Source organism: Myiozetetes cayanensis, unplaced genomic scaffold, assembly GCF_022539395.1.
Source record: "Myiozetetes cayanensis isolate MyiCay16 unplaced genomic scaffold, myiCay2020 scf23, whole genome shotgun sequence".
Lineage (NCBI taxonomy): Eukaryota > Metazoa > Chordata > Aves > Passeriformes > Tyrannidae > Myiozetetes > Myiozetetes cayanensis.
The window spans coordinates 8,155,055-8,181,326 of NW_026087445.1; the positions used below are offsets into that span (position 1 = coordinate 8,155,055).

Below are 26,272 nucleotides of genomic sequence, written 5' to 3' on the forward strand. Positions count from 1 at the left end.
CGGCGGCCCCGCGATCCGGATGTGCCAAGATGGCGGCGGCGGCTGCCGGCGCCGGGGCCGTGAGGGGCGGCGGGGCCCGCGCCCGCCGCTGAGGGGCCGCGGCCCGCGGGGGCTGCCAGGTACGGCCGGGGCGGAGCGAAGGGGCGCGCCGGGGGCGTCCCGGGTGCACCGCGTGAAGAGCGCCGGGCGCTTGAGGTGCGAGCACCGGGCGGGGGCTCCGAGGCCCGGCCCGCCGCGCCTCAGGGTGGGCCCCGGGGCGGCCGCAGGGGGGGCCGGCGGGGCTCGCAGCCCCCCGCGGCTGGGCCGGGCGGTGGTGCCGCGGGGAAGGGCGAAGGCGCTGCCGCAGTGGCGGCCGGGGGGCTGTTCCCGCAGGGTCCGTGGGGCGGGGGGCTGGCTCGGTGGGACACGGGGGGGATTCGGGGGGTGTTCAGAGGGGCGCGGGAGGGAGGAGGTGCCGCCCGATGTTTGGTGTCACGCACTCCCCGTGGGGACGCGCGGCGCCTCTGCCGGCTCGGGGCTGTTTTTCCGAGCTGTCAGGTGCCACAGGTCCGAGCTCTGCTGCTGACTCAGGGACCTGCCGGGGCAGAGCGCTGGTGGTTCGGGGTCCTCTCGAAACGAACGGGAGGGTTTTGTGCCGCTGCTGTGCTCTGGGTTCCCAGACAGCTCTTTTCACGGGATCACAGCCTGGTTGGGTTGGTAGGACCTCAAAGCCCATCTCGTTCCACTCCCTGCCATGGGCAGGGACGCCTCCCACGATCCCAGATTGCTCCAAGCCCCGTCCAACCTGGCCTTGGACACTTCCAGGGATGGGGCAGCCACAGCTTCTCTGGGAATTCCATCCCAGCCCCTCGCCACCCTCACAGGGAAGAATTGCTTCCCAGTATCCCATCTAACCCTGCCTTCTCTCAGTTTAAAGCCATTTCCCCTTGTCCTGTCCCTGCATTTTCACTGAATAACATTTATAACCATTTAGGAGAAGGCCAGTAGGAAGCTGTCAGGGGTTATTAAAGACGTAGAACGTGTTTGGTCCGAGTGTCACCCACATGTGTGCAGATGTGCAGCTGCCTACATGGAAAAGGAATTCTGAAAAACCAGTGTCCCAGTCGTTGCTGCAAATCTCATTTTCCAGCTGTTCTTGTCTTTGAGGTTGCAGTAGGGCTTTTCAGTCACTTTGTCCTCATCAGGAATCTGTGTGTGTGAACGTTATTTATTATTTGGTTCATCACGTGTGAGAATTAGAATTAATATTAGAATTAATTAGTCCTCTGTAACCTGCTTTTGTGGACATATTCTATCTAAGAGTAATTTATTTAGCATATGTCCCTTGGAGATAGGATTAAATTAATTCCCCCCAAATAAAGCATTATATATGAAGCTACAGAGCTTTTCAGGTGAATTTTTTTATGGCCTTGTCTAGAGGGTGTTTTTAATCTTTTTTTCCCTCATTGGTAATGTTTTTTTTGGTACTCCTGGAGACACCCTCTGCAATTGTTATTACTGGTGACTAATGTTTAGCAATCTGCTCTGCTTTATCAATTAATGAACCAGCTGAAAGTTAAGCATTTCCAAGCTAGATACAGCAGAGATGGATTGCTTTAACTTGTGTAGTTATTTCTCATTTATAAATACCTTAAAATCAGCATTTCTGTTAATCCTGGGTGAGGGGTAGGGAGGGTCAGTAGCACTGAGTTGATAGCTGTTGTTTAAATTACCTGACACGGGCATGTTCATTTTATTTGGACTCAATCCCTCAAATCTTGGGTGCTTTTACTGCTGTGTGCAGTCTGTTAATATTAACTGTGCTTTTGAGGAAGCTGAGCCCTCGTGTTGAACTTCTGTCATCAGACAGGCAGAGATCCTGTGTGAGGAATGGCAAGTTCTGCCTTTAAAGAAGAACTCTACACTTACTTTAATTAACAAAAATGTGGTAAAGTATGAGGGGTTTTTTTGTGTGTGTGTGTAAGACACTGCAAGGAGTGAAGTCCACACTGAAAGTTTGGAAGTGGGTATTTAAGTTGGCTTTTGTGCTCAGCTGTATTTCAGAAACAACTTTTCTGTGAGGAACAAAGCTACTTGGTAGATATCAAAGTTCTGTTGGGTGAAATTAGTGCTTTCCATCTGCCTTGGCGTGTGGTTTAATTAGCTTTTTTTCCCCTCCCCAATCCAAAGGATGTTGCATAAACCCACAAGCTTATTTGGAGGTTTTGCAGATTGGTTAATGCAGCAAAAACCACGCTGAGAAAGGACTGGTGATGTCCAGAAGAGCCTGGGGTTACTTCAGCTTGTGGAAATTGGGCTGGGTGTTTAGGCAGGGTTTCCTGGAAACATGGTTGGCAGTTAAGTGTGGCCAGCTGGAAAACCTTCACCTCGGGATGATCAAAACAGGAGAAAAGATTGCAAAGCTCTAAAAGCTTTCTGTGAGCATTCCTTGGTGGAATTCAGCAGGCAGCTGTGCTCCAAAAACAATGGTGAAGGCAAATGCAAGTAGTGCATGAAACTGGTGAAGCTTTCTGAAGTCACTTCTGGTTGCCTTTTCCAGTTTAATGAAACACAAATTTATTCAATCTTAAGATATGGCAGTGGAATGTGTGGATATGGGGAGAAACAGAGAGACTCTGACTCTGGAAGAGGGTCCTGGATTATACACAGGGCTGTTGGAGGGGTTTATCCCTAGGATATGTTGTGCTGATGTCTGGTAGAGTCTGTGTAGGTGCTGCTGTGGTACTGTGGCTTTTGATTGGATTTTTTTTAGTTATAAATCTCTGTGAAATACACGTAGTTACTCAGAATGTATTGTTGATAAGCAGAAATCAGGAGTGTTTTCATTTGAACTTCTTTCTCACTCGTAAAATTCTGGCTTGATTACAAACATCTGACTTTTCTGGCTTCCCATTTTATTACTCTTACTGACAAGATGCTGAATCTTAAAAGAACTCCAGCTAAAAATTGCACGGCTTTTGTCTGTCTTTTGTAAAGATCTGGAATGGAGCAATTGCTGTGGGTACTTCACCCTCCATATTATAAACTGTATTTGTTGTGTACCATCAGAAAACAAAACTATCACATGTTGCTAAAGCTCCACTGGGCTACACTGGACAAGTACTGAAGAATTCCTCTGGTTTTGTCAGCTTCCCTCTTCCCCACATTGTTCAGGGGTGATAAAACTGAAAAAGACACCCTGATGAATTGAGTGAGCTTCCTGTGTAGCAGATTCCTGGCTGGCATTGTTTGGAGTTGGGGTTGGATTACTTCACCCTGAAATAGAGCTGTAACCCTGAGACTGTGCCAGAGTCCCTCTGGTGTTAAAGTGAGAACCTTCGTTAATAGGTGGGGGGAGCTGATTGTTTTTCTATCCTTAAATGCAGTTTTATTATGCACCATTCATCCAGGAGAGGCAATATTTGTGATAGAAATCCAATTGCCTTTCTCAAAATAAATAACGCCAGTGTCCTGCTCAACCTTGTCTTGATAAAACAGAAATGGACTGTGCTCTGTTGGGGGTGATAACATCTGGTGAATTCCTTCTTGGGATGCTTCTCATCTTACCTGTGAAAAGCTCCATTCACATGGAGCACCAGTGCAGCCGAGCTGAAGATCATCTCTAATAGAATTAGAGGTAGATAATAACTTCTTATCTCCTCATAAGTGAATTAAGCAGGCCATAGTGCTTGCAGGCTCTGTTGTAGGCTGGCTGCTGATGCATATTTCTACTTAAAACAAATTTTGAGGGAATGTAACAGTGTAATACCATTGGTGCTGTAACAGTCCGAGGGTTTAACACTAGTACAGGTCTGACCTGTGTTCAATTACTCTTACTTGGAGCTGTTTGTTAATACAGTTGTTAAATGATGTGCATTGTTACCACACAGCATTAAACTTCATTAATACTGGAAATACAAGTGGAAATAAAATGGAAATACAAATGGAAAAAATAAAACATTGTGTGTTAATTTCTGACGCGTTCTGGAGAAAGGGGGGATATTTCTCGCTTCAGATTCTTCGGGCTATTTTGTTTCTCAAATAAAAATTGCTCAAGCGCTGCATTATGGTGAGAAAGGAGACTCACTTGTCATGTTTTGCCTCAGCAGGGCAGGAGAAGGAATCCGCCTGCAGCATCCAGTGCCGGAGCGTCACGGCGTGACCCTGCAGGGCCACCATGCAGCAGCCACCGCAGCCTGTCCCGGCGGGAGCGGCTCCTCCTCCCGCCGGCATCGCTCGGAACATGTACTGGAGGAACAGCCCCCTCAGCAAACGGGCCAACGCCGCAGCTGCCCCGGTGCAGCCCGTGACAGACCCCTTTGCCTTCGGCAGACAGACCCTCCAGGGCCCCCCCTTAGATAGCCCATCCAAGGGGCTCTTCTCGCAGATGGCCCCTGTGCATCCGTCGCCCTCACGTGCAGGGGACAATCCCCACGGACCACACACGTCTTTACCAGCTCCTGTGTCTCAACCAGGAATAAGTCCCAGTACGTTTTCTAACGTTCCAGTTCCTTCTCCGTCCCCGGGGTACGTTTTAAATAGTGCTGTGGAAGCGCATCCCGGCGCTGATCCCGGACTCCGCGGGCCTGCGGTGCCGCTGCATTATAACCCAGGAGCGGCAGTTGAAAATTCCTTCAGTGTGCATCCTGGAGCGGTGTCTGCATCGAACAAACCTGGAGGCAGACAGGATGTTGGCAGTGACGTTCCTTCAGGATCCGGCACGGCAATGCTCTTCACCCCACTGCCCCCGCCGCCTGTGCCCCAGTGGAGGCCTGGCCAAGGGAACCTGCAGTCTCCAGTTCGGAATTTCGTGCCCTACCCCGAGCCGTCTTCTCAGATTGACAGTCAGAACATTTCTCAGCCTTCTGGCAGCGTTTCTCACCCTCCTCCACACACAAATGTACTGCAGGGTCCTGGACACCAAGGTATTCCACAAAATACTGTGCAAGCGCCTTTATCTGCTGGCTGTGAAAAGAATGGGAGAAATGGCTCTGCAAATAGTCATCACATGAACAGCATCCAACCTGGAAGTGTGTTCAGGCAGAACACAGAAATGGCTAACTCTTGGGTAAATCAACCTTACCAGGAACAGTTTTACCCACAGCCACCCTTGCAAGACTCCAGTTTTGTCCCTCCCACAGCTCAGGAAAACAACAACCCCAAAAACCAGTCTCCAGCTATATCTGAAACATCAAATAGATCTGTCCCCACTGATCGGGATTCAGGAACTCTCTCCATGTTTTTCAAAGGGGATGAGGCAGAAAATGAAGAAATACTTTCATCTGAAAAAAATTACATGGTGGAGAAAACAGAGTTTGATGCTTGTCAGCCAAATTCGGCATCCCTGTATCACCAGCCAGTGCATCCTCAGCAGGTGGCAACTAATGTTCTCTCTCAGGCCCAGGTTGGTGCAGGTTCAGCCAGTGAGATGGTACAGAAAGGAATGGATGTCCAGTACTTCCCAAAAATTGTGAGTCATCAGGAGGCACAGGCTGCTAAGCACTCTCTGTTTGGTGGTGATGACAAGGCTCACGTGGGTGACACGGCTGCTGGGTCTCAGTACGAAAACGTGGAGAACCTGGAGTGCATCCAGAACCAGGAAGTGCTGCCCAGTGAACCACAGAACATCAGTGCTTCATCCCCTGCTGCTGGTCCTGATCCGTACAGGTACGGATCCTTCCCAGGTCAGATGCTTCCAAAGAATGCCGTTGTGAGCCATGCTGAAGGAGGACCAAATTTGGAGGCACCTGATTCATTACCTCATCCTGTCCGACCAGATAGTGTATCTTCCAACTACAGCAGCATGAGCCACAGGAGCACTTCCAGCTCAGCACGGCCTCCAGAACAAGTCGGTACGTTCATCCAGCAGGAAAGTGGGAAGCCTGATGAGGAATCCTCTGCCAGCTTCTTCAAACAGATTGACTCCTCTCCTCTGGGAGGGGACTCAGGTGAGCTAAACCTGAGCAAGAACTACCACGGGAATCTATCCCAGCCTCCAACTCCCAGCCCTCCGAAGCCTACGGGAGTATTTCAGACGAGTGCAAATAGTTCTTTTGAACCCGTGAGGTCCCATGGGGTTGGTATAAAACCCGCAGAGATCGACCAAGCGAAGATGGTGGTGGAACTGAGAGAGAGCCACTCAAACCAGAAGAATATCAAGAAGAGCACAGCTGTGCCAGCTGCGTCCCCAGGCAACCTTGAACAGCCACCGGATAACCTGGAAACCATTTTCATGCCTCAGGTGCATCCACTGCCTCTTGCAGGCTCTGGTGAAGCTGGGAATGTGTTGCACTCTGGACCTGCTGTGGAAAACATACAATCAGTGTCTGAGAGACGGTCCTCAACAAGAGCTCAGGGAGCAGTTAAGAAGTGTGACAGCCCAGCAACAACTTTGTGGGCTCATAATGAGCTACCCAATTTTGGGGGAAATGTGCTTCTGGCTCCTGCTGCCCCTGCAGTGTATGTACCTGCCAAACAGACTGTAGAAGTCATCCAGCCACCAGAAGAAGGCCTGTCTAATCAGCAGCCATGTAAACCAGGGACTATTGCTGTGCAGCATTCCCAGGATGGAAATATAACTTTTGAAAATCTTGAGAATCCTCCCAAAATGGGAGAAGAGGAGGCACTTCAGTCTCAGGCAAGTTCTGGTTATGCAAGTTTGTTGTCTTCTCCACCTACAGAGTCTTTGCAGAATCAGCCTATCCTGATTGCTCAGCCTAATCAAAGCTATAACTTGGCTCAGCCAATTAATTTTTCTATTTCTCTATCTAATCAGCTAAGCAACAGTGAAAACAATCAGCCAATGAAGGACTCTGGAGTTGGGGACAAGCCTGCAATGGGTCCCCAAACTTCACATGCTGGTGGGGAAAACATGGCATTACCTGTGATGCAAGTTGGATCTCTATTAGTTAATGCAATTCCAAATGCTAATCTGTTAAAACATAATTTATTACAAAGCCCTGTTAATTCCTCTGATCCTGCCTCTAATCAGCCTGCAAACTTGCTTATGAAAACTCCTCTTAATTTGGCTCCAGAAGGGCAAAAGAATGTTAATGTGGAAGGTTTTGTTCCTGAATTTGCTAGCAAGCCAGGGTCTAACTCATCTGTTCCTCCTGGGATAAATCTTCCCAGTGGAAGTGCGAGTGCTCTAGTGCCCCCTGTTAATTCCATGGGACAGGGCAATAATTCTGCAAACCACTCCAATTGCAAAGAAGAAGCTGCGGGAGTGCTCGACTTCACAGTGTCACGGACGTTGGAGAAGAGCGGCACGAGTAATTCCGTCCAGGTGCACAACCAGCCTGGTGGTCCAGCACAACAGGCAGCTGGTGGTGCTGCTCAGGTGCGTCCCGAGGTGCCTGACAAACAACATTTCTATCAACAGGTGACAAAAGATGTGCAGCATCAGGCTGTGTCAGACAGAGCGTTGCCACCCCAACCACAAATGCAAGCAGCTCAAACGCAGCAACCGACGTCTGGGCAGGCCACGGCTCCTCCAGACTCCCAGGTTTCCACAGGGACTAAAGCCATGCAACAGGGGGAGAACCAGGGGCTGGGTAACCATCCTCAGCCTGGGGGTCCCCAGGAGGCAGGTTCAGCCCAGCCAAGGTACGACCAGACGAGTCCTGGGAAGCAGCCGGGGTCGGAACAGCCGCCGGGCGCTCCGGCTGCCGCAGCCCCCTCTGCCACCTCCGGTCAGTCGGGCACACCCAGCGTGCAGCAGGACCCGCAGCGTCCATCCCTGCCTCAGACTCCTCAGGATGCCTTTGGTCCCCCCCAGAACCCTTACTACTACTACAGACACCCTTATGATGCTTATCAGCCTCCGTATCCGCCGCCTTATCCGCCTGCAGACCCCAGGACAGCGGCTCACCTTTATTACATGGTAAATTTTTATTTCCCCCTTCCACCCCTTTCAGTATGTGTTATTGGTGTTCATCTTTGAAGGATGACTTTATATATCATGATAAACATTCGGTAGAGCATTCTCATTTAGTGCAGGGAAAATCCAGATGGCAGTAACAAAACTTACATTGCAAAGATTATGGAAACTGAAGTAGTTGCTGATACCAATTCCAGTTGGCACAGATGTGTCAGTTCATAGCAATTTGTTTGATTCTTTGGAAAAAGTTGGCAGCTTCAACTTTAATCTTTTTTTTGGGAGGTGTGCAGCCTCTTCCCTTGGATGTGCCTCTCTTTTCCAGGAGGACAGCTACGGGCAGTACGACCCCCGCTACCAACACTACGACAGCACCAGCACTGCTGACATGGAGCCCGGGAACTACCGCTATCCCGAGCCTGAGCGTCCCAGTTCCAGAGCCAGCCACTGCTCTGACAGACCCTCTTCTAGGTATGCAGTTCCTGAACTGAGTTAAGACCTGGGATATCCCAGAGCAGGGAGTGTGGTGATTCCTGGTGGAGTTTTATAGCATGAGACACAGTGAGGAATTCAAACCTTCCTTGTGTGCTGCCAGAGGAACGGGCAGCATCGAATGCCAGGTCTGAAAGGGATACAGTTCCCCAGCCCTTTCTGTTGCTGAAGCCTCCTTGCTGCTTTCCTTCAGTTCCCTGGGGGCTGGAGGTGTTTCTGCCAGGCAGGAAGTCACTGCCATGGCCTCGGTGCTGAGGTTTGTGCTGTGAAAGAGCAGTGCAGGCCATGGCTTTGCTAATCAATACTCATTTATTTTCTGGCTTACACTTAAGCAGTGGCCCCTTGTTCTGTTAATAAATGTCACTTTTGCACACTGGTGTGGGATTTACCTTGGAGGGACTGTGGTGAGTGTGGCCTAATGATCCACAGTGTTTGAGGTGTCCAGAAGAGAGAGTGTGGTGAGTCAGGTGACAGCATCCTGGTGCTGTGTCAGGTTAATTTGTCTAAGAATTCCCTTACCTGTGATAATCTCTAGTAGCAGTTCCTGGTGTGTGCTCTTCATGTGTACTGTTTTTAGAAGAGGTTGAGGTTCCTGTACGTGACACTGACAGATCAAAGCCCCTTACCAGTAGCTGTGTCAGTTGTGTGGGGCTACCAGTGCAGTCAGATGTGGGCTCTGGGGTGTCTGCAGGGCACCAGAGCTCTGTGTGGAACCTGCCCTTGATGTGCCAGGCTTGATGATACAGCTTTGTAAACTCTGTTTGGGGAAGGGACGGAGATCCCTCTGAAGGAGACTGGGAAGACTTGGTTGGGTGGATAAACCTGACCTGATAAGATCAGACCTCCTCCTCTGCAGAGCAAGTGCTGTGTTAGCACCTTCCCACACTCCTGGGAGGAGCATCCCTTGACTTGCTTGGCCACTTTGGAGTTGGCACTCTCAGTTGTAGGATCAGTTGTAGAGGAGCGTGAAAGTTCCCATCATCCCACACTGGCATTAAATATCTTAACTTTGGTGTGTTGGTTTAGTCGGGTTCTTTTGCTTGTGCTGTTTGGACAATCAGCACTCTGACATGGGCTCTGTAAATGAGTATTTTCTTCACCACAAGAAGTGTAACAAAGCACTGTTAAAGTTGGAGGAGCTGTTATTTCATTAATTGTTAAATTATCAACTTCTCTAATGAGACACTTCAAAGGATGCTAATTATAGCAGTAGTTTTTGTGATTAATTGTCTGTAAGTAATTAAACTTATCACCAAAGCCACTAAATTATTGCATAGTAAGGGCTGTCAGCTTTTCATGACACACAGCAGTTTAGTGACATACTGGTTTGTAAAGTCTCAATTTTATGATTCCTTGATTTCCTGGAAATGCATTATTTTAAATATGAAACTCCCTAATCAGTGGTGACATACAGCTCTTCCTATCTCTTGCTGACTTCAGAAGATATTAAAGGAGTAATAATAACTTTTTATACTTGTGTGCTTTCTTTCAGGCAAGGGTATCCAGAAGACTATTATGGAAAAGGTGGATGGGGTGATTATTATTCAGGCTATTACTCAAACTCATATTATTATGGAGGTAAGTTGTCAAAATCAACTCTTAATTTCTTTCTGTAGAAAATTGAAGGTTTAAACAATAATTTATTAGGAAGAGGAACTTTAAGATCAGAGCATTTCTTTTTCTTTTCCAAAGATCCACGTCACTGGGAACCATCAGCTTATGACCCCAGGTACAGGGGTTATGACCAGAGGTATTGGTACAGTGCTGAACACAACCCTTACCAGAAGAGGGAAGCGTATCCATATGGCAGCAGGTTTGTCCTCTCAATTCATGTCCTCTCAGTGCTCTTTCCAGACCTGGGGCAGCACAGGGCTGAGTGGAGGTGGAGAATCTGATCCTGGTTTCTTCAGGGTTGAGGCCTCCATGCTCAAATGTGCCACCAGAAAATCAGGTTCTGACAGTAGATATTAAGGCAAAGGCTGAGGTTCTGCTTGTGCACTGATAGAAATATTATTTTCTGAAGATCCACCCCAGAGCCTTCAAAATTTATGAACTGAGATGATGGTTGTATCAGGCGTCAGAATTTCAAAGTATCAGGCAGATTTATGAGTAAAATTCCCTCAACATTCTCTGTAACAGACAATTAAAATGCAGTGTTACACATTTCACAGAGATGTGTTGTTAGTCCTTACTGTAACTTTTAACAGGTCATGGAGGAAAAACAGCTGAGCTGTCACATCAGTCTAAAGAAAGGATTTAAGGCAGCAGAACTTGTTTTCAGACCTGTTCAACATTCTGTGGGTTTTTAGAACAGACTCTGAGAATGATCTTGTTCTTGATCCGGAATATTCCGGCACAGTTGTCCTGCCAGCCCCTCCCCTCGGGGGTGTGGGTGATCTGTGTTCAGTTTTGGTTCGTTCTCCAGGAGCGACCGGTACGAGGACAACTGGAGGTACGACCCCCGTTTCACCGGGAGCTTCGACGACGACTCGGAGCCCCAGCGGGATCCCTACGGAGACGACTTCGAGCGGCGCAGCGTGCACAGCGAGCATTCCGGGCACAGCCTGCGCAGCTCCCGCAGCGTCCACAGCCGCCAGAGCAGCTTCAGCTCCCGCTCCCAGCAAGTGAGTTCCAGCTGGAAGCACCGAGCGTTGCTCCAGCGGAGTTCTTGGGGCGGGTGAAACATCGGGATGTGTATTTTATTTTCTAAGCTAAGGCTGGTTTGGGATGTAGTTTTGAGCTTAATATTTGTCAAGAGAACTTTAACCGAAATCACACAATCACACAGAGAAATGGGAAATTTTCTCCACTGAGTCCATTTGCTGTTTGTGAGATCTTTGCCTTCCCTGTGCTTGGCTGTAGTGGACAACGTGCCTGGCTTTGTGTCATGTTTTTCTCATCACAAGCATGAAATTGTTACTGAACTTGGGAGCTGTTAAAGCACTAACTTTGTATTTGTATGGTGCTATTTTGACCAAATCTAACTGATTACTCATCCACTTATGCCAGGAGAACATGTACCTGAAAACCTCAGAGAACATTTGGCTAGTTTTTGAGGTACAGTCTTTGCCAGTGGGGTGGGTCATTTTACTCATAGTCTCATGTGTTGGTTCGTCGTGTTTCTTGGAAGTTTAGGTGGCTTTCCAGTCTGAACTCCAATTCATGTAGTAATATTGGAAGCAGGATAGTATTGGAGATCACTGAGGCATTAATCTGTAGGCACCTGAAGACATTTAGGCATCTGTCAAGTTTAATCAGTTGAGATTTTGTCTCTGTAGCAGAGGTGAACATTGATTCTGACCCATAGTTATTGATAACACAACTCCTTCTATAATGTCACTTTTGACACAAGCACACAGAAATTCTCATGAGAGGACTGAACATACTTAGATGTGAACAGATCAAATGGTGGTAAAAGCAGTAAGGGAGATCACTGAGATATCTTAATTATTTTCCGTAGCCTGTTCCTACAGGGTGGTTTCCTCCAAGGCAGTGGTGCAGTAAGCCTGGTTTACAAACAGAATCAAAGCTTTCAGGGGGGGTGCTCACAGTCTGCAGTCCTGCTTGCTCTGTGTAACCTCCTGCTCTCTAACACTCACTAATGTGCTCTGTTTAGAGCCAGCTCTATAGGAGCAATCACGATCTAACGGCCAATGCCTATGAAACCACTGCCCAGGCAGTGTCCCTCCACACAGATTATCCCTATGGAGGATATGATGCCAGCTTTGATGGACAGCAGCCTTTTGCAGATTATGGCTACCCGGCTGAAGGTGGATGGGCAGCTGTGGAACAAGGTATGGGCACGCTGGGGAGGGAGGAGGGGAGGAGCTGTGCCTGGAAGGGTCTCTGCCAGTAGCACTTTGCACTGCTGGGAGTGTTTGTAGGGTATGAGATGCCTTGAGATGCCTTTCCTGTATTCAGTGAGCCTGTTAGTAGAATAAAATGCTGGTTTAGAGCTCACACAAACAAAGTTTTGTTTCCTTTTCAGTAGAGGATAACTTGCTGCTGAAACCTGGGACTAGCACAGATCAGGAGTTCTAGACTAGGCAGTGGTTGCTCTAAATACTGCAAACCTCCATTAGATAGATTTTTAAGTACAGTGGTTGTGCTTCATTTGGGAATGATAGAAGTTTAACCCAAACTTCAGATTTTTCCATAGTTTTTCCTTATCCTTTTACGTAGAACAAAACTCTTTGTCTGGAAGAGCTTTCACAAAATATGTTGATGTATATTACTGGCTCTTTGAGGTCACAGAAATGTGTCTGATACAGACAATCAAATTCCCTGCATTGAAAAAAATAAGTGGATTTTAAAGCTCTATAGTTTTGTTCTAGTTGTTGCAAATCTTCAGATTTGGGACTTTGGAATTATTTAGCTGTTTGGGACTATAATGGAACTGATTAATTGTTGCTTATAAAGTGTAGCCAGATTGAATGGCAGGGTGTTTTCCACTAACACTGCAGGATTATTGAATTGGATAAATACAGCAGCAAGTTTACTTAGTGGCAAGACAGGTTACCTGTTCTTACTTTATCTTTCCTTCCCATTTCAGCACCTTTAAGACCCTCAACACCTGAGAAATTTTCAGTGCCTCATATCTGTGCCAGGTTTGGGCCTGGGGGCTTCTTGATAAAAGCACTGCCAAACCTGCCTTCTGAGGGCCAGCCAGCTCTGGTTGAGATCCACAGCATGGAGGTAAAGTTTGAAAGGAAAAAAAGGCAGAGGGTGGAATACAGGTCTTTATTTTGGAAGGGAAAGAGGGAACTTGACTTTTTTTTTTTATATGTGTTTTTTTGCATTTATCTTTGTTTGGGTTGTAATCATAAGTAAAAGAGGAGCTTTAAAAGTTCTTTTCCTTTGAGAGATGATTTAGTCATGATCAGATCATCCAGCTCTTTACAGTTTTGTTCATGGTGATGTACAGAATAACTTCCATGTAAAATTCATTTCATTATTTGTTATCCTTGTGCAGGTTGCAGGTCACCCTTGATTACACCCTGGGTTATGTTCAGGTCTGGGGGTTTTGTTGTTAGAAAGCAAAATTCATATTTTAAAAACTTCTTCTGGATTATATTTGTGTTTTAGACCATGTTACAACATTCTCCAGAGCAAGAAGAGATGAGAGCGTTTCCTGGTCCTCTTGCTAAGTATGTTCTTACAATTTTCAGAAATAACTTTCATGCATTCAGAATTAATTTCTTCATTGAGCATTTCACTGCCTGTAAATTACAGGATTTAAGCTTAATTAAAATATTTGTGGCTTTTTATCTTCTTAAATAACACATGGGCTTTAAATATATTCCTTATACTAATCACAATAATGACCTGAATGTTTACATTTGTCTCATTACAAGCTTTTTTTTAAATTATTTTTTCATATTTTTTTTTAGGGATGAGACCCATAAAGTGGATGTTATTAATTTTGCACAAAGTAAAGCTTCACAGTGCTTTAAGAATGAAAATCTCATCGACAAAGAATCTGCAAGTCTGCTTTGGGACTTCATTGTGCTGCTGTGCAGGCAGAATGGGGTATGTCTCACTGCTTGGGTTTTTATCTGCCCTAAAATATTTTATACACAAATAGTATTTGTGTAAAAGTCAGTAATATGTGTGTAGTGGCTTCTCTGGGAATAGTTCATGCAGGCAAACAGGGGACTTGCCCTCAAGTGCTCATTCACATATTGTTGTTGAAGTAACAAATAAAATGAAGGCAAACAGATTTGTTGATTTTTGTTTTCTCTGCACACTCCCAGACTGTTGTGGGAACAGACCTGGCTGAACTTTTGCTCCGAGATCATAAAACAGTGTGGCTTCCTGGGAAATCCCCTAATGAGGCAAATCTGATTGATTTCACTAATGAGGCTCTGGAACAAGTGGAAGAGGAATCTGGTGAAGCCCAGCTCTCGTTTCTCACTGATAATCTTCTAACCACAGTTGACAGTTTTGAGAAAGAGACTGAGAGATTCAGGGAGTTGCTGCTTTATGGCCGCAAGAAGGTGAGTGCTTGTGGTGTTCCAAACACTGCATGTGTCCTGCAAATCCATTTGTTTGATTATTTTCACACAGGCATCAGTTCAAATAATTTTTGCAGCTTGTAGTGCTTGTTTTATTTCATGCCCTGCACTGCCCTGATACAGCAAAATGTTATACCCTACTGTCTATAATTTAAACCAAAATCACAGTCATGTGTCAGCTGTTATCTGAACAAACATGTTTTTATTTGATTACAAAGCACTGTAAAACAGCCATTACTTGTCTGAGCAATATGCTAAGCTATTACCAGGAAACTAATATTTGTATTTCTTAGGATGCTCTGGAGTCTGCCATGAAACATGGTTTGTGGGGGCATGCTCTGCTCCTTGCCAGCAAAATGGACAGCAGGACACATGCAAGAGTGATGACCAGGTACTGGTTTGCTTGTTGATTAGTAGGATTTGACTGTCTGTCTTGCTAATGAGATAAAGACTTGGGGCTTAGAAATCCTAATGTCAAAATCATGAGTTCTCCTTAGTAGTTCATGCAAAAATTATGCTTTCATTTTACCTGTGTGTTTGTTTGTCATCTGTCACTTTTTATTCTGGGGCCTTCTGGCTGTAAACTTAACACCTGACAAGTTACTCTCTGCCACTCCTTCCATTTAAGGGGTATTTGATCACTGTCATCTCTGGCCTTGCTTGACAGGTGCTGTTAGTCAGGCTTGGAAAAAACTGGGCCAAACCAAACTGTCAGCTTTGTTAAAGCCAAATAACTCTGTGGTGCCTTCACCCTCCTTGTCTAAAAGAAGTAGAGATGTGTTTGTGCACGATTGGTCTGTAGACAGAAAAACTGCCTTCAGCTTCCCGGGCTTGTGAAATCATGTACAAAGTCTCATAATCTGGCTTGGGGAGAATCCTGAGGTTTTCCTACCTTGGACTGACTGATGTTGGAGTTGACAGATCCAGTTCACTGGTGATGTTTTCAACGTTATCCACCGGGCAAATGCTTGTTCAGTGTGTTGTTTTCAAACAGCACTTCCTCCTCCCGATCTAAGCTGGATTAATTACCACTGGGAGTCGAAGTTCATTTTAACTGCTTACCCCATGTTTGTGTTTTGTTTTTCTCTGCAACGTCTCTGCAGATTTGCCAACAGTCTCCCAATTAATGACCCTCTGCAGACTGTTTACCAGCTCATGTCTGGAAGGATGCCAGCTGCATCCACGGTAAGATTCAAGTGGGAGCTGCAGTGAGCAGTGTAGTTCCCAGCAGAAGTCTTTCCATTTGCTTTCCTAGAATGTCAGATAAGTTCTTCTGGTCCTTTTTAGGCTGAAGCACTTACCCATGCAGAGCTCCAGTCACTGATTTGACTAAGTAATTCTTCTAATTTTAGTGCTGTGGAGATGAGAAATGGGGAGACTGGAGGCCTCATCTAGCAATGGTGTTATCCAACTTGACCAATAATGTGGACTTGGAATCCAGGACCATTGCTACCATGGGAGACACTCTTGGTAACTCTTGGGGAATGAACAGGGTGATGACTGAAGGAAAAACTTTCTGAAAGATTTGATTACTCAACTTTCTTTTTTTTTTGAACACAAGTGATTGCTGTATAAAATATAAAATGGAACAGTTTTATGTGGCCTTGTCTCTGTTGAGAAGGTATTTGATGCAAAGCAAAACAATACAGGACACTGAGTTACAAAGTGCCACTGAAATATCCTGAGTTCTCTCATTTATTCCTCTGCAGCTTCTAAAGGCCTGCTGGATGCTGCTCATTTTTGTTACCTTATGGCCCAAGTTGGGTTTGGAGTTTACACAAGGAAGACAACAAAGCTTGTCCTAATTGGATCAAATCACAGGTTTGGCTTTCCTCCTTTTTTTTTTTTTTTTTAGATGCAAAAATGAAAGTTTGAGAGACTGACTTGCACTGCTCCCCTTATCCTTACTAGGAGTTGCTGGTTTGGAGAGAATTGTTTGATGCCCTGTCCTTTTTTTGAAGAGAATGTGGTGATATTGTGTGTCAACAGAGTGATGTTTGTGACTCTATTTCTGATTGACACATCCATGTTTATTGTCAGCATTTATAAACACTTAATACTTTTCCTCTCCTGTTCCCAAACAGTTTACCATTTTTAAAGTTTGCTACCAATGAAGCCATTCAAAGAACTGAAGCCTATGAATATGCACAGTCACTAGGAAGTCAGCCTGGCTGCTTACCCAATTTCCAGGTGAAGAGCTGTTTCTCTTTTGATTTGGGTTTTGTTTTGGCAGATTTCACACAGGGTTTTAGTCTCTCATGTGCTGTATTCAGCACAGCAAATATTTAATTCATAGCTTAGTGCCATACCTGCTTTCCTGTTGTCACTTAAATTTCCTTGTCACTTTTTTCATCTCTGCATCCTGAACTTCTGAATTTTAAATTTTGTTATTGCAATTTTATGTTCCAGAAGAAAAATCCAGCAGCACTTGTTGGCACTAACTGTAGAGAAATTGATAACTTCATTGGATGCATTGTGTGGAAGGGGAGAATTCAATGCTTCTTCACTAAATTCCTTTTCCTGCCTATATAGATATGATCAGGGGATAGTTGAGCTTCCAGCTGAAATGTCAGACTGCCTTTCATTTTTGATGTGTTGTGATCACTTGATTTATTTCTCTGCTTGCATCCCCCAGGTTTTCAAATTCATCTATGCTTGCAGACTGGCTGAAATGGGACTGGCTGCTCAGGCTTTCCATTATTGTGAAGTGATTTCCAGAACTGTCCTCAAAGATCCACATTACTACTCCCCTGTACTGATTGGCCAACTAATCCAGGTAACAGGAGGAACAATTAAGTGCTTGTGGCATCCTGTTGTAGGTGAGAGGCTGTGGCTGGAGTTGCCCTGTGCTGGGAGGTGAACTCACCCTTTGCAATGATTCCTTTCCCCCAGATGTCATCCCAGCTGCGCCTGTTTGACCCACAGATAAAGGAAAAACCAGAACAGGAATCTTTGATTGAACCCCCCTGGTTGATAACACTGAGACATGTGGATGGACAGATCAAGGTACAGAATGTGCTTCTCAACATGAAGTTTTTCTCTTTTCAGGATTAGTGTAAATCCATTTCTTAAAATATTTTTCTTTCATCATGGCTGGGCTTGCGAAAAAGATTTGAAAGCATATGAAGCGACCTTACATATTCATGTCATAAATTGCAAGTGTTATGATTTGAAGCAAGTGGATTTACCACACTTTAGTGCCTTGAGATTCAATACAGAATAGTTAAAATTATGAGACAGGCTTTTCTTAATACCATGATGCAAAGGAGAATTGCAGGACTCCTGAGGTTGTAACAACTGCTGCTGGAAGCAGGGGATCTGCTTGCCAGAAAAATAAGTTGTGTGTGAATTGGCATTGCTAGATTGTAACAGAGAGGAAGCAGTTACCATTTATTTAAAGAGATCTTTTAGAAATTTGAACCTTGAGCTAATTAACTGTGCTTTGATTTAAAAACTAATGAATCCTTTAAATAGGTTGAACTTGGCCCATAAATGGCCGACAGCTCATTTTTTGACTGGACACTGAAACACTCTGTGTGCAGCTCTGACACAGAAGATTTCCTTTGCTCTGTGTTCCCTGGGAGCTGCACGTGTGGTGCAGTTCATAACACCTCTCTTTTCTGGGCAGGAGGGTGCAATATCCTATAACACTGACAGATCCACCCCCCCACCGTACGAATGCAGCACCCCCAGCTCGGAGCTGGACCGGGCGAGTCAGTGTGAGGGAGGAGGGGGCCGTGACGTGGGGCCTGGTGCTGAGAACGCCTTGTTGGCGTCTTTGTTACCCAACGTGGCTCAACAGATGCAAAGCGTGCAGCTGATGCCTTCAGGTCAGTGTTTTGTATCCTTTGTGACAGAGAGAAAAGAAACGTTTCGGGTTTCTGATCCCAGAAACCACCTGGGGCTGGTTGGAGCAGTGGGGTTTCACTTCTGCACTGTGTCATTCATAGGTTAAAAGGTTCACTCTGGAATTTCTGTTGAATTCTAACTCTTAACTTTGTTTTTTTTTTGTGCTGCAGTACCTCAGGCTGTCCTTGATGGCTCAGCTGCAATGATCCCTCCTGGTGACCAGGAAGCCCGAAGTGTCCCTTTCTATCCAGTGGCTCCTCAGCCTCTTGGTCCAGGGCCTGGCTTTGCACCTCCAGGATTTTCAAATCCATATGGGACTGAACCATCCCCACTGTATTTAGGGTCAACAGTGCCACCAGGAGGGCCACCACAAGACATTGAACCACGGCCAGAAGAGCAGACAAACCTGGAAACAGGTCTGGGATTTTAATGAACAGCTTTCCTTCCTTATGAAGGGAATGAACTAGTTTGGGGAATAATTCAAAATATCTCCGTATTTAGAAAATAATAAGTCAGGATTTGGTAATGAGATTTAAAACCACCATGAAATGGTAAGGAAGCATCTGTAGAAAGTTACAGGATTCATGCTGCTTGTTTGACTTGCTTTAAAAGCCAGGACAGACTCACCAGATCATGGTTTAGACCCTGCCAGGTAATCCCTGGGATTGGCAGTTCTATTTCTAAGGTCTGTGGCTGGAGCCTCAGGGATTTCTCTCTGTGGACATGAGCTCCTATGACCCTGATAAGTTTTAGTCCAGTGACAGCAGAACCTGACACAAGTGAAGACAGGAATACACAGGTTTGAGATGTGAAAAACCTTTAACTGCCCCATTCTGATGACCTGTGTTTGGAACAAACACAAATCCCTGCAAGAGGGGAGAAAAATCACAGCAATTGCAGTTCATGTTCTTTAAAAGACCATATTCTTTCTAGAAGAAGATTCATAACTAATGAAAACTTTTGCCTTAAAACTGTTGTGGGACTTGAGAGCTTTTGGGTTTGATGTTGGTTTTTTGTTGTTGTTGTGCCCCTTGGTAACATAATCTAATTTTGTTTTTAAGGAATGCAGAGAATTGCCCCGGAGTCTCCTCCACAAAACTCCTTCCCTGAACAGAGAGAGGAGGATTTCTATGGCAGAATGGCCAGCATGGTATCTTTATTTCATTTCTTCAGCAAGTGGCAGCTGCATTTGCAGCACAATGAAAACACAAGAGGATGTTGGGGCTCTTCAGCAAGACTCGAAGCTTAATTTTTAGAAGTCCCCAAATAACCAGATTAAATGTCTTCAAGTGGAAGTTCTTGATAAAAAGTGGATGTTGTGTCAAATATTTAGCTGTGTGTTTATTAAGCATTTATGTTTAATATTTTTAATATATACAAATACAGGTATTATTTATGCCCTGGCTTTATATCTAACGAGGCACCAGGACAAAGATCCATCTTTAGGTTTATTTTCTAGAAACTTTTATATCTCTTCCTGTTATGAACTTTTTAAAGAGGGAATTTGTGGAGCAGGATGAAATATAATCCACCACTCCAGCCGTGACAACTTTGTCCTTTCCTGTGTATTTGTAATAACAGGGCTATGGACAAAGATCCCGAACCACCTCAGAGTCTTCTGCTCATTCTGTGGGACGAGAGAGATCCAACTCTGCAGCAAAACAGCCCTCTCCTCCTCCTCCCTCTGCTCCTGCAGGGAAAGAGACCAAAAAAGAACCAAAAAAGGAGGCAGCACCTAGAAAGGTAAAACTTTATCACTATGGTGCAGTTATAGCTGGAGGAGATTTCTTACTGTGTGTGGTAACCCCTGACCCAGGGAATTGATTCCAGAGCTCTCAGCTGTTTATTTTATCTATTAGGTGCAACTCTGGGTTCAAAGTTGAAGGCCCTAACAGAAAATGTGTTGTTGCATGAACGTTTCTTTTAATCTGGCTGTAAAGACAGAGGGGAAAGAATCAACTGACTGCATTAATTTTGTTTTTAGACTGGTGCAACCTGGTTTCGCTGGCTGATGGGGAAAGGAAAGAATGAGGCTCACCTGCCAGATGACAAGAACAAATCAGTAAGATCACAAAAACATTCTTACACTTGAATTTGTTCCAGATGTTCTTCTGCATGACAGATGATCATTGTTCTGACGAGTAAACAAATGCTTGTAAAACTTTGAAGATTATGCTTATTCCAAGACTGGCTTTTTTTAAAGAAATGGTTACTGTTATTTTTAGGGTTTTTTTTTAACAGCTTCCATTGAGTTCTTAATTTTTGACTGTGATTTTTCTTGTAGATTGTTTGGGATGAACAGAAACAGCGCTGGGTTAATCTGGATGAACCAGAGGAAGAGGTAAAAATCTGAATCCTCGTGATTTTTCCAAGTGGAAAACAGAAATCTGGCACACAATTTTCTTTAGTCTGTTATTGGCCTTTAAGAGTTGCCTTTTGCTGCATTGGGATTAAAATGTGCAGTATCTTGAAACTAATAAATGGGTTACATTTGTGTCTTTAGCTGCTGGTGTGGATTCAGTAACTGCAATTGAATTTGCAAGGGAATTTGCTTCAAACTTAGTCTGGTGTATCAGTTCATTTAGAGGCTGGCATCACCTCTTTACAATTGCTTGTAAGTTGACTTGCAGCAAACAGAACACAGGGAAAAAGGTAGGAAGAATCTAGTTTTGAAAATGTCATACTTTGTACAGCAAAGAAAATCACACCTCCTGTCCATCCTTGTCATTTGAGGATCTGCCTAAAACCACAAATTATAAGAACCACTGTTGTTGTTTCCTTTTAGAGTGAGTGTAGGTGGGTTGTAGAAATGCCTTGACATTAGTTAAGGTATCAGTTGGGAGATACTGATATTCCTAACTAAGATATCTGTTGGGAATATTGATTTGTAGACCCAATTCCGTGCCTTCTGGGATAAGGAGAGGAGATGTCAGGCGGATATACTTGGTTTAAAACTCTCAGTCAATGATGAGATGGGATTTTTTTTGTTCTCCCTGCAGAGTAAACCTCCACCACCACCTCCAACAGGATTTCCTAAAGCTCCTCAGGCTGCTCCACCTGGACCTGGAGGCCCCCCTGGTGCCCCTGTCAACATATTCTCCAGAAGAGCAGGTAACAGATAATATTAATGCTCAAAGGATGGAAGAATTCAGATTTTCTCTTGCATAAAGTGTGAAGGCAGAAGTCTGGGCTTCTCTGGAGTTGTTTGGGAACAGCTGGCAACTCAGTGGGGCTGTGGCTGCTGCTGCCTTTGCTTGTGCCCAGATCCTGCACTGTGACTTCTGTCACAAGTGTATCCTGACTTGGGTGTTATTGCTTGTGTCCCTGGAGTGTTATTTTCTGATTCTGAAAGAGGCTTTAACTAGCAGACTGAAATAGTCACAGGCATGACTAACACGAGGCTTATTTCTGTTATTTCTGCCTTTCTGTTGTAGCTGGAAGCAGAGCCCGTTACGTGGATGTCCTGAATCCAGGTGGAACCAAGTCAAGTGGAGCAGTTCCTGCACCATCAGACCTGTTTGCCCCCTTGGCACCAATGCCCATTCCTGCCAATGTGTTTGTTCCAAACTCAGGTGTGTCACATGAATACAGCTGCAGGGAGGTTTGGATGGCTCTTTATGGGTTTGGAGTGCTTGCCTAAATCCTGTTTCCTCTGTAGTTCCAGGGGAATCCCAGCCGATGGAAGGGAGTGGTGCAGCAGAGCACACACCAGCTGCAAACCAAACCAACACAGATCCTGCTGCAGCTGTGGAACCAGAGGTGGGTGGAAAAGAATGTCTTGTGGACATAATTCAAGCTTTCTGATGAAAAACCACTCGTGGTTCTGAGTAGCAGTTTCACAGCCACAACACATCAAGAATGTTGCTGTAGAAGTTGTGGTTTAACGGTTTATTTGAAGAACTGGAGAAGGGAAATGGAAGTGGGAATCCCCTGAGAAGTTGCATTTCCTAATTTGGCAGGGCTGCAGGTTTGGTGGGTGCAGGATGTGCCAGGAAAGGGACCAGGAAGATAAGAATGTTACACTGCATGTTTCACCTGCTTCATGTATTGTGAAATTCTGCTTCAGTGAGATCTGTAGCAGAAATGTGAAACAGCATCGTAGTAATGGTGATAAACAGAAGTGCTTTGTTTTTCTTTAGTACTTAAACCCTGCAGCCCTTCCTGCTGGATCTGGACTTCCTGTTGCAAACCCTGATGGCTCCCAATCAGGCGAGGTAAGGCTTGATGCAAAGTAGCTAATTAACTTTTACAACATATTTTAAGCATTAATTTGTAGTGGACTTACTACTGGCTCATCAAAACCAAATAACTGATTCAGTTGCTGATGAGTAGCCAAGATGGAATATGAATCCCTCCAGAATTGTAGAGAAAAAACCCTCTAGGCCCATGTGAGAAGTTCAACCTCATGTCCTCCATTCTGTGATATGATCTCCTTTGCCCATATAACTACTTTTACAAGCCTTTTTCAGAGTAAAATTTGAGAGCAGTTTGAGGATCTCTTCTTGCCTCCATGCATGCTTGTAATTTCACTAATATTAAGTGCAAGACACGAGGAGAACAGACTGCTGTGTGCCAGGCAGAGTAACATGACCTTTGTTCCTACTAAATGTTTTCTATAGCTACATAATTTTGTGCTTTAAGAAGTCCTTTTGATTTAAACTAACTTCTGGCTTTACGTTTTGTTTCTTTTTGGTTTGTTCTTGTTTTGGTTTTGTTTTTTAACTTGAAGTTGGTTTAACCTTTGGCAGTGAGACTTTTACAATGAAATAAAACAACTGAAAGCTTGGGGCAGTGACATGCATGACGACTTTTTTTATTTGTGTTTTTTTGTATTTGTGTGTTCTTGCTGTTTTGTAGCTTTCGCGCTCTAGTTCAATGAGTTCATTATCACGTGAAGTAAGCCAGCATTTTAATCAGGTACACGTGGCTGGCCATTCTCATTTATGTTAACTTCTTTACTTCCCCCCCTTCCCATCTTTATTTTGCGTTTGCTCAAACACTAATGCTACTTTTAGTCATCTTCCCCTCTTCTCATTTCACAGAAATAATCATTATAAGTAGCTAATGATGTAGTGTTCCTTTTTACACTCAAACAGGGTCTTCAGTTTTGTGTATTTATCAGAGTGCATGTAATCCAGGCATGCTTTTTGTTTATGTTCCTAAGACATTCACATAATGATTTCACCATCTTTTTCCTGGGATACTAAAGAAGTCAGTTGATTTTAAACAAAAAAACCCAACCAAACAACAAAAAACTCCCCAAATCAAACACAACAAATCTAAAAAGACACAAACAGGCAAAACTTAGTCACTCTGCTGCTGCCGGTCTCAAATTGGTAATAAACCATCTGCAAAAGTCCCTGTAGGAATTAAAGGAATGCTTCATCTCTGCTGTAAGTTCCAGAGCTGTGGGGTCACCACAAAGGGGTGATACAAACCTTTCTGATATTTCTTAGTGAAGCCAAACTTGACATAGAATGTTTATTTTGGGGCAAGCCCTAAGGTGTACTAACAAAGGCAGAAGGTACTAATTCAGTGAAGTTGCACCGGTGTCTTGTGTTGGTTTTGCATGCTTTGGATCTTCAGAGCTATTGACAGTTTATGCATGTGTGGCATTGTTTGGCCAATTCCTACATTAAGCAAGTAATATTCCTAGATCTGGATGCAAACCGTGCCAGCACTCTGCAGTTGTTACAATATGCTGTGCTCTCCATGTTGGTGGCATTATTCCTGTGAATATTTGCTCTGTACAACTCAGCAAACCATGTTTGAGAGGCAGCAAAGGTCTGCCCTCCTCTAACTGCAGATTCTCTCTCTCCAGCCTGCCAGTGTACCACCCTCGGGGGCACCTGCAGCAGGAGCAGTACCATTCTACAATCCCTCTCAATTTGCACAAGTGAGTAAAGGCCTCAGCTTTCCTTTGCCTTATTTTTATGATCCAGCATTGCCCAGAGAAGCTGTGGCTGCCCCTGGATCCCTGGAAGTGTCCAAGGCCAGGTTGGACGGGGCTTGGAGCAACCTGGTCTATGGAAGGTGTCCCTGCCCAGGGCAGGGGGGTGGGACTGGAGGGTCTTTTAAGTTCCCTTCCAACCCAAATCAGTCTGTGATTCTGTACTTTGAACAAAACATGATTTTGTGCTTAACCAGCTTAATCTGGATTGTTCCATGTAGGGTATTAATTGTGCACAAAGACCAGTCTGGCACCTGCTTAATTTAACAGATTTCCATTCAAACCTTTATTCCCAATTTTTTTATATTTTATCTCCAGCATGACACATTTACAGAACTTTTTTTTTTTTTCTAATTTCCATTCTTCCTTTTTTTAGTCTCCTGCAACCACTGGAAGTTCAAGACTGGGGAGAATTGGACAGAGGAAGTATCCAACGTTGAAGTAGAATACAATGGCTTTGTATTTGGAATCCCCAATCATGTTCTGAGTATGCAAAGAACTATTCAGCCTTCTGGCACGTGGTATCAGCTGCAGTTGACATGACAGAAACTTAATGATGGGTGATTTTTTTTCATGGGTCTCCCTGCTTGCACCTCATCTACGCAAAACCATTACCAAACATGAAATATATGTAACTTTTCCTTTTAAAAAAAAAAACCTGGCTAGAAATAGCTTTGCTGTGATAAAGAATAGACACAAGGGAGGAAATAGTTGCTGTCTGTTACAGAACCTATTTGTAAATTGCATAGGCAATTTGTTCCTTATTTTCAACCTACTAGTGTGACCTTCCAAGGCGTAGTTTCAGGGATTCCTTAATTTCTGAAGGATGCTCCCCTCCCAGCAGGGATAAAAAACAAACAAACAAACATGTCCACATTGTAACGTAACACTGTGGCCTTAAGAGGACCATGCACAGTTGTGATGCTTTGCCAGGACGTGGAACTGGATCCGTTCCCCTGGGAGACGCCTCGCGCTGCTGTGTTTTTTCGGGAGCGGGGAGGGGGCCACAGCTCATCCAAATAAATTGACCTGCGTTGAATGAAAAAACTGTGACTGTAATCTAATACTGGTTTGATTTGGATCTCTCCTAGTCTGTATGTAGTTTGTGGTTTAGACTACTTGTAAAGCCAACTGTATAGTGGGGAAGGAGCTCTGTATCATAGCCAATGCTGTTCTCTTGACGAGTGAGTGTTCGTTTAAGTGCAATACGGTTACTTGCTTTCTCTCAAGCTGCTGGCACTGTGCAACTGGGGGGTAACAGCTTGAAAGTTTTTAATTTTTTTTTTTTTCTCCTTTTGAGTGCCAGAATCAGCGTAATAATCCGTTCTTGAATCTCCATTACTAAAATAACCAAGGTCTTAAGTAGCTGACAGGTGAATTTCAAACGTACTAAAAGTAGGCGGATTAGACCTCTACGGATGGACTTTAAAATCTTTAGGTTTAATATAGGAAATCCTGAAAACCATGATATGCAGCATTTATATTCACTGAAGAATCTGAATTATCTACAAAGAGAGAAATAAACTTTAAGTATTTATTAAATCATTAGGCCATATTTTATTTAGAACTTGTCACCAAACTATTTGATTTTACTTGAATTTCTGCCCGGGAGTAGAAGTAACACGAATGTGAAATTGCCAGTGTTGGTTCCCCCATTGTTTTGTTTTTTCTTTTTCTGAATAACACCACTTTTCTGAGATCATGATAGCCTTACATGTGTCCCAAAAGGTTTGTACACAGCCCAAGTAAAAGGCTGTTGGGGGGGGATTAGAAACCTCTGTGTGATGGTCCATACTCAATTCCAGCCATGGGCAGCAGCAGTCAGTGTGGTTTACTTTTCTATAATTGAAACCTAATCAGACACTTGGCTTTCCTCTAGTCCGGCCGGGCTGCTGATTATTTTCTCCTTTCAGTAGAGACTGCCAAACAACTTCATTCAAGGAGGCTCCCTCTGAGCTGGGAGCAGCTGTCTTTCCTAAGTGTAAGATTTGACACTGTAAATTCTTAAATAAAATATTTTGCGCTCTGGAGCACTTTCACATTTTACTTTCTTCTTGTGGTTATTGCTTTAGCGAGCTGGGTGGAGGAACCTCTCCTGTTCTTCTGGGAATG

The 26,272-nt window shown here is 44.6% G+C and overlaps 1 protein-coding gene across 5 annotated transcripts; it reads left to right on the forward strand.

Annotated features, from left to right (window-relative positions):
- On the forward strand, positions 1-26,201 carry SEC16A (SEC16 homolog A, endoplasmic reticulum export factor). 5 transcript variants are annotated; one of them, XM_050319928.1, is made up of 31 exons: positions 1-119; positions 4,089-7,861; positions 8,181-8,326; positions 9,840-9,925; positions 10,040-10,160; positions 10,773-10,971; positions 11,964-12,141; positions 12,900-13,042; positions 13,433-13,494; positions 13,738-13,876; positions 14,101-14,343; positions 14,655-14,752; positions 15,465-15,546; positions 15,714-15,831; positions 16,071-16,182; positions 16,446-16,551; positions 16,997-17,137; positions 17,254-17,367; positions 17,990-18,191; positions 18,381-18,626; positions 19,272-19,360; positions 19,792-19,953; positions 20,195-20,272; positions 20,495-20,551; positions 21,210-21,321; positions 21,645-21,782; positions 21,869-21,969; positions 22,350-22,424; positions 23,068-23,127; positions 24,032-24,106; positions 24,537-26,201. In XM_050319928.1, exons 2-31 carry the CDS (start codon positions 4,157-4,159, stop codon positions 24,603-24,605), a joined length of 7,257 nt encoding a protein of 2,418 aa, XP_050175885.1. In that variant the 5' UTR covers positions 1-119; positions 4,089-4,156; the 3' UTR covers positions 24,606-26,201. The 5 variants fall into 5 exon arrangements, with proteins under 5 accessions (XP_050175885.1, XP_050175886.1, XP_050175889.1 ...); XM_050319929.1 differs by having other exon boundaries at positions 29-119; positions 4,086-7,861; XM_050319932.1 differs by lacking the exon at positions 1-119 and having other exon boundaries at positions 4,089-6,616; positions 7,361-7,861.
- Positions 26,202-26,272: the final 71 nt, after the last annotated feature.

Excerpts from the sequence above, each read along its gene's own strand:
- SEC16A (XM_050319928.1), top strand. The coding sequence starts at position 4,157 with ATGCAGCAGCCACCGCAGCCTGTCCCGGCGGGAGCGGCTCCTCCTCCC. Across the intron at positions 13,495-13,737 it reads TTTCCTGGTCCTCTTGCTAA|GGATGAGACCCATAAAGTGG; the intron begins GTATGTTCTTAC and ends ATTTTTTTTTAG. Across the intron at positions 20,552-21,209 it reads TGGATGAACCAGAGGAAGAG|AGTAAACCTCCACCACCACC; the intron begins GTAAAAATCTGA and ends TTCTCCCTGCAG.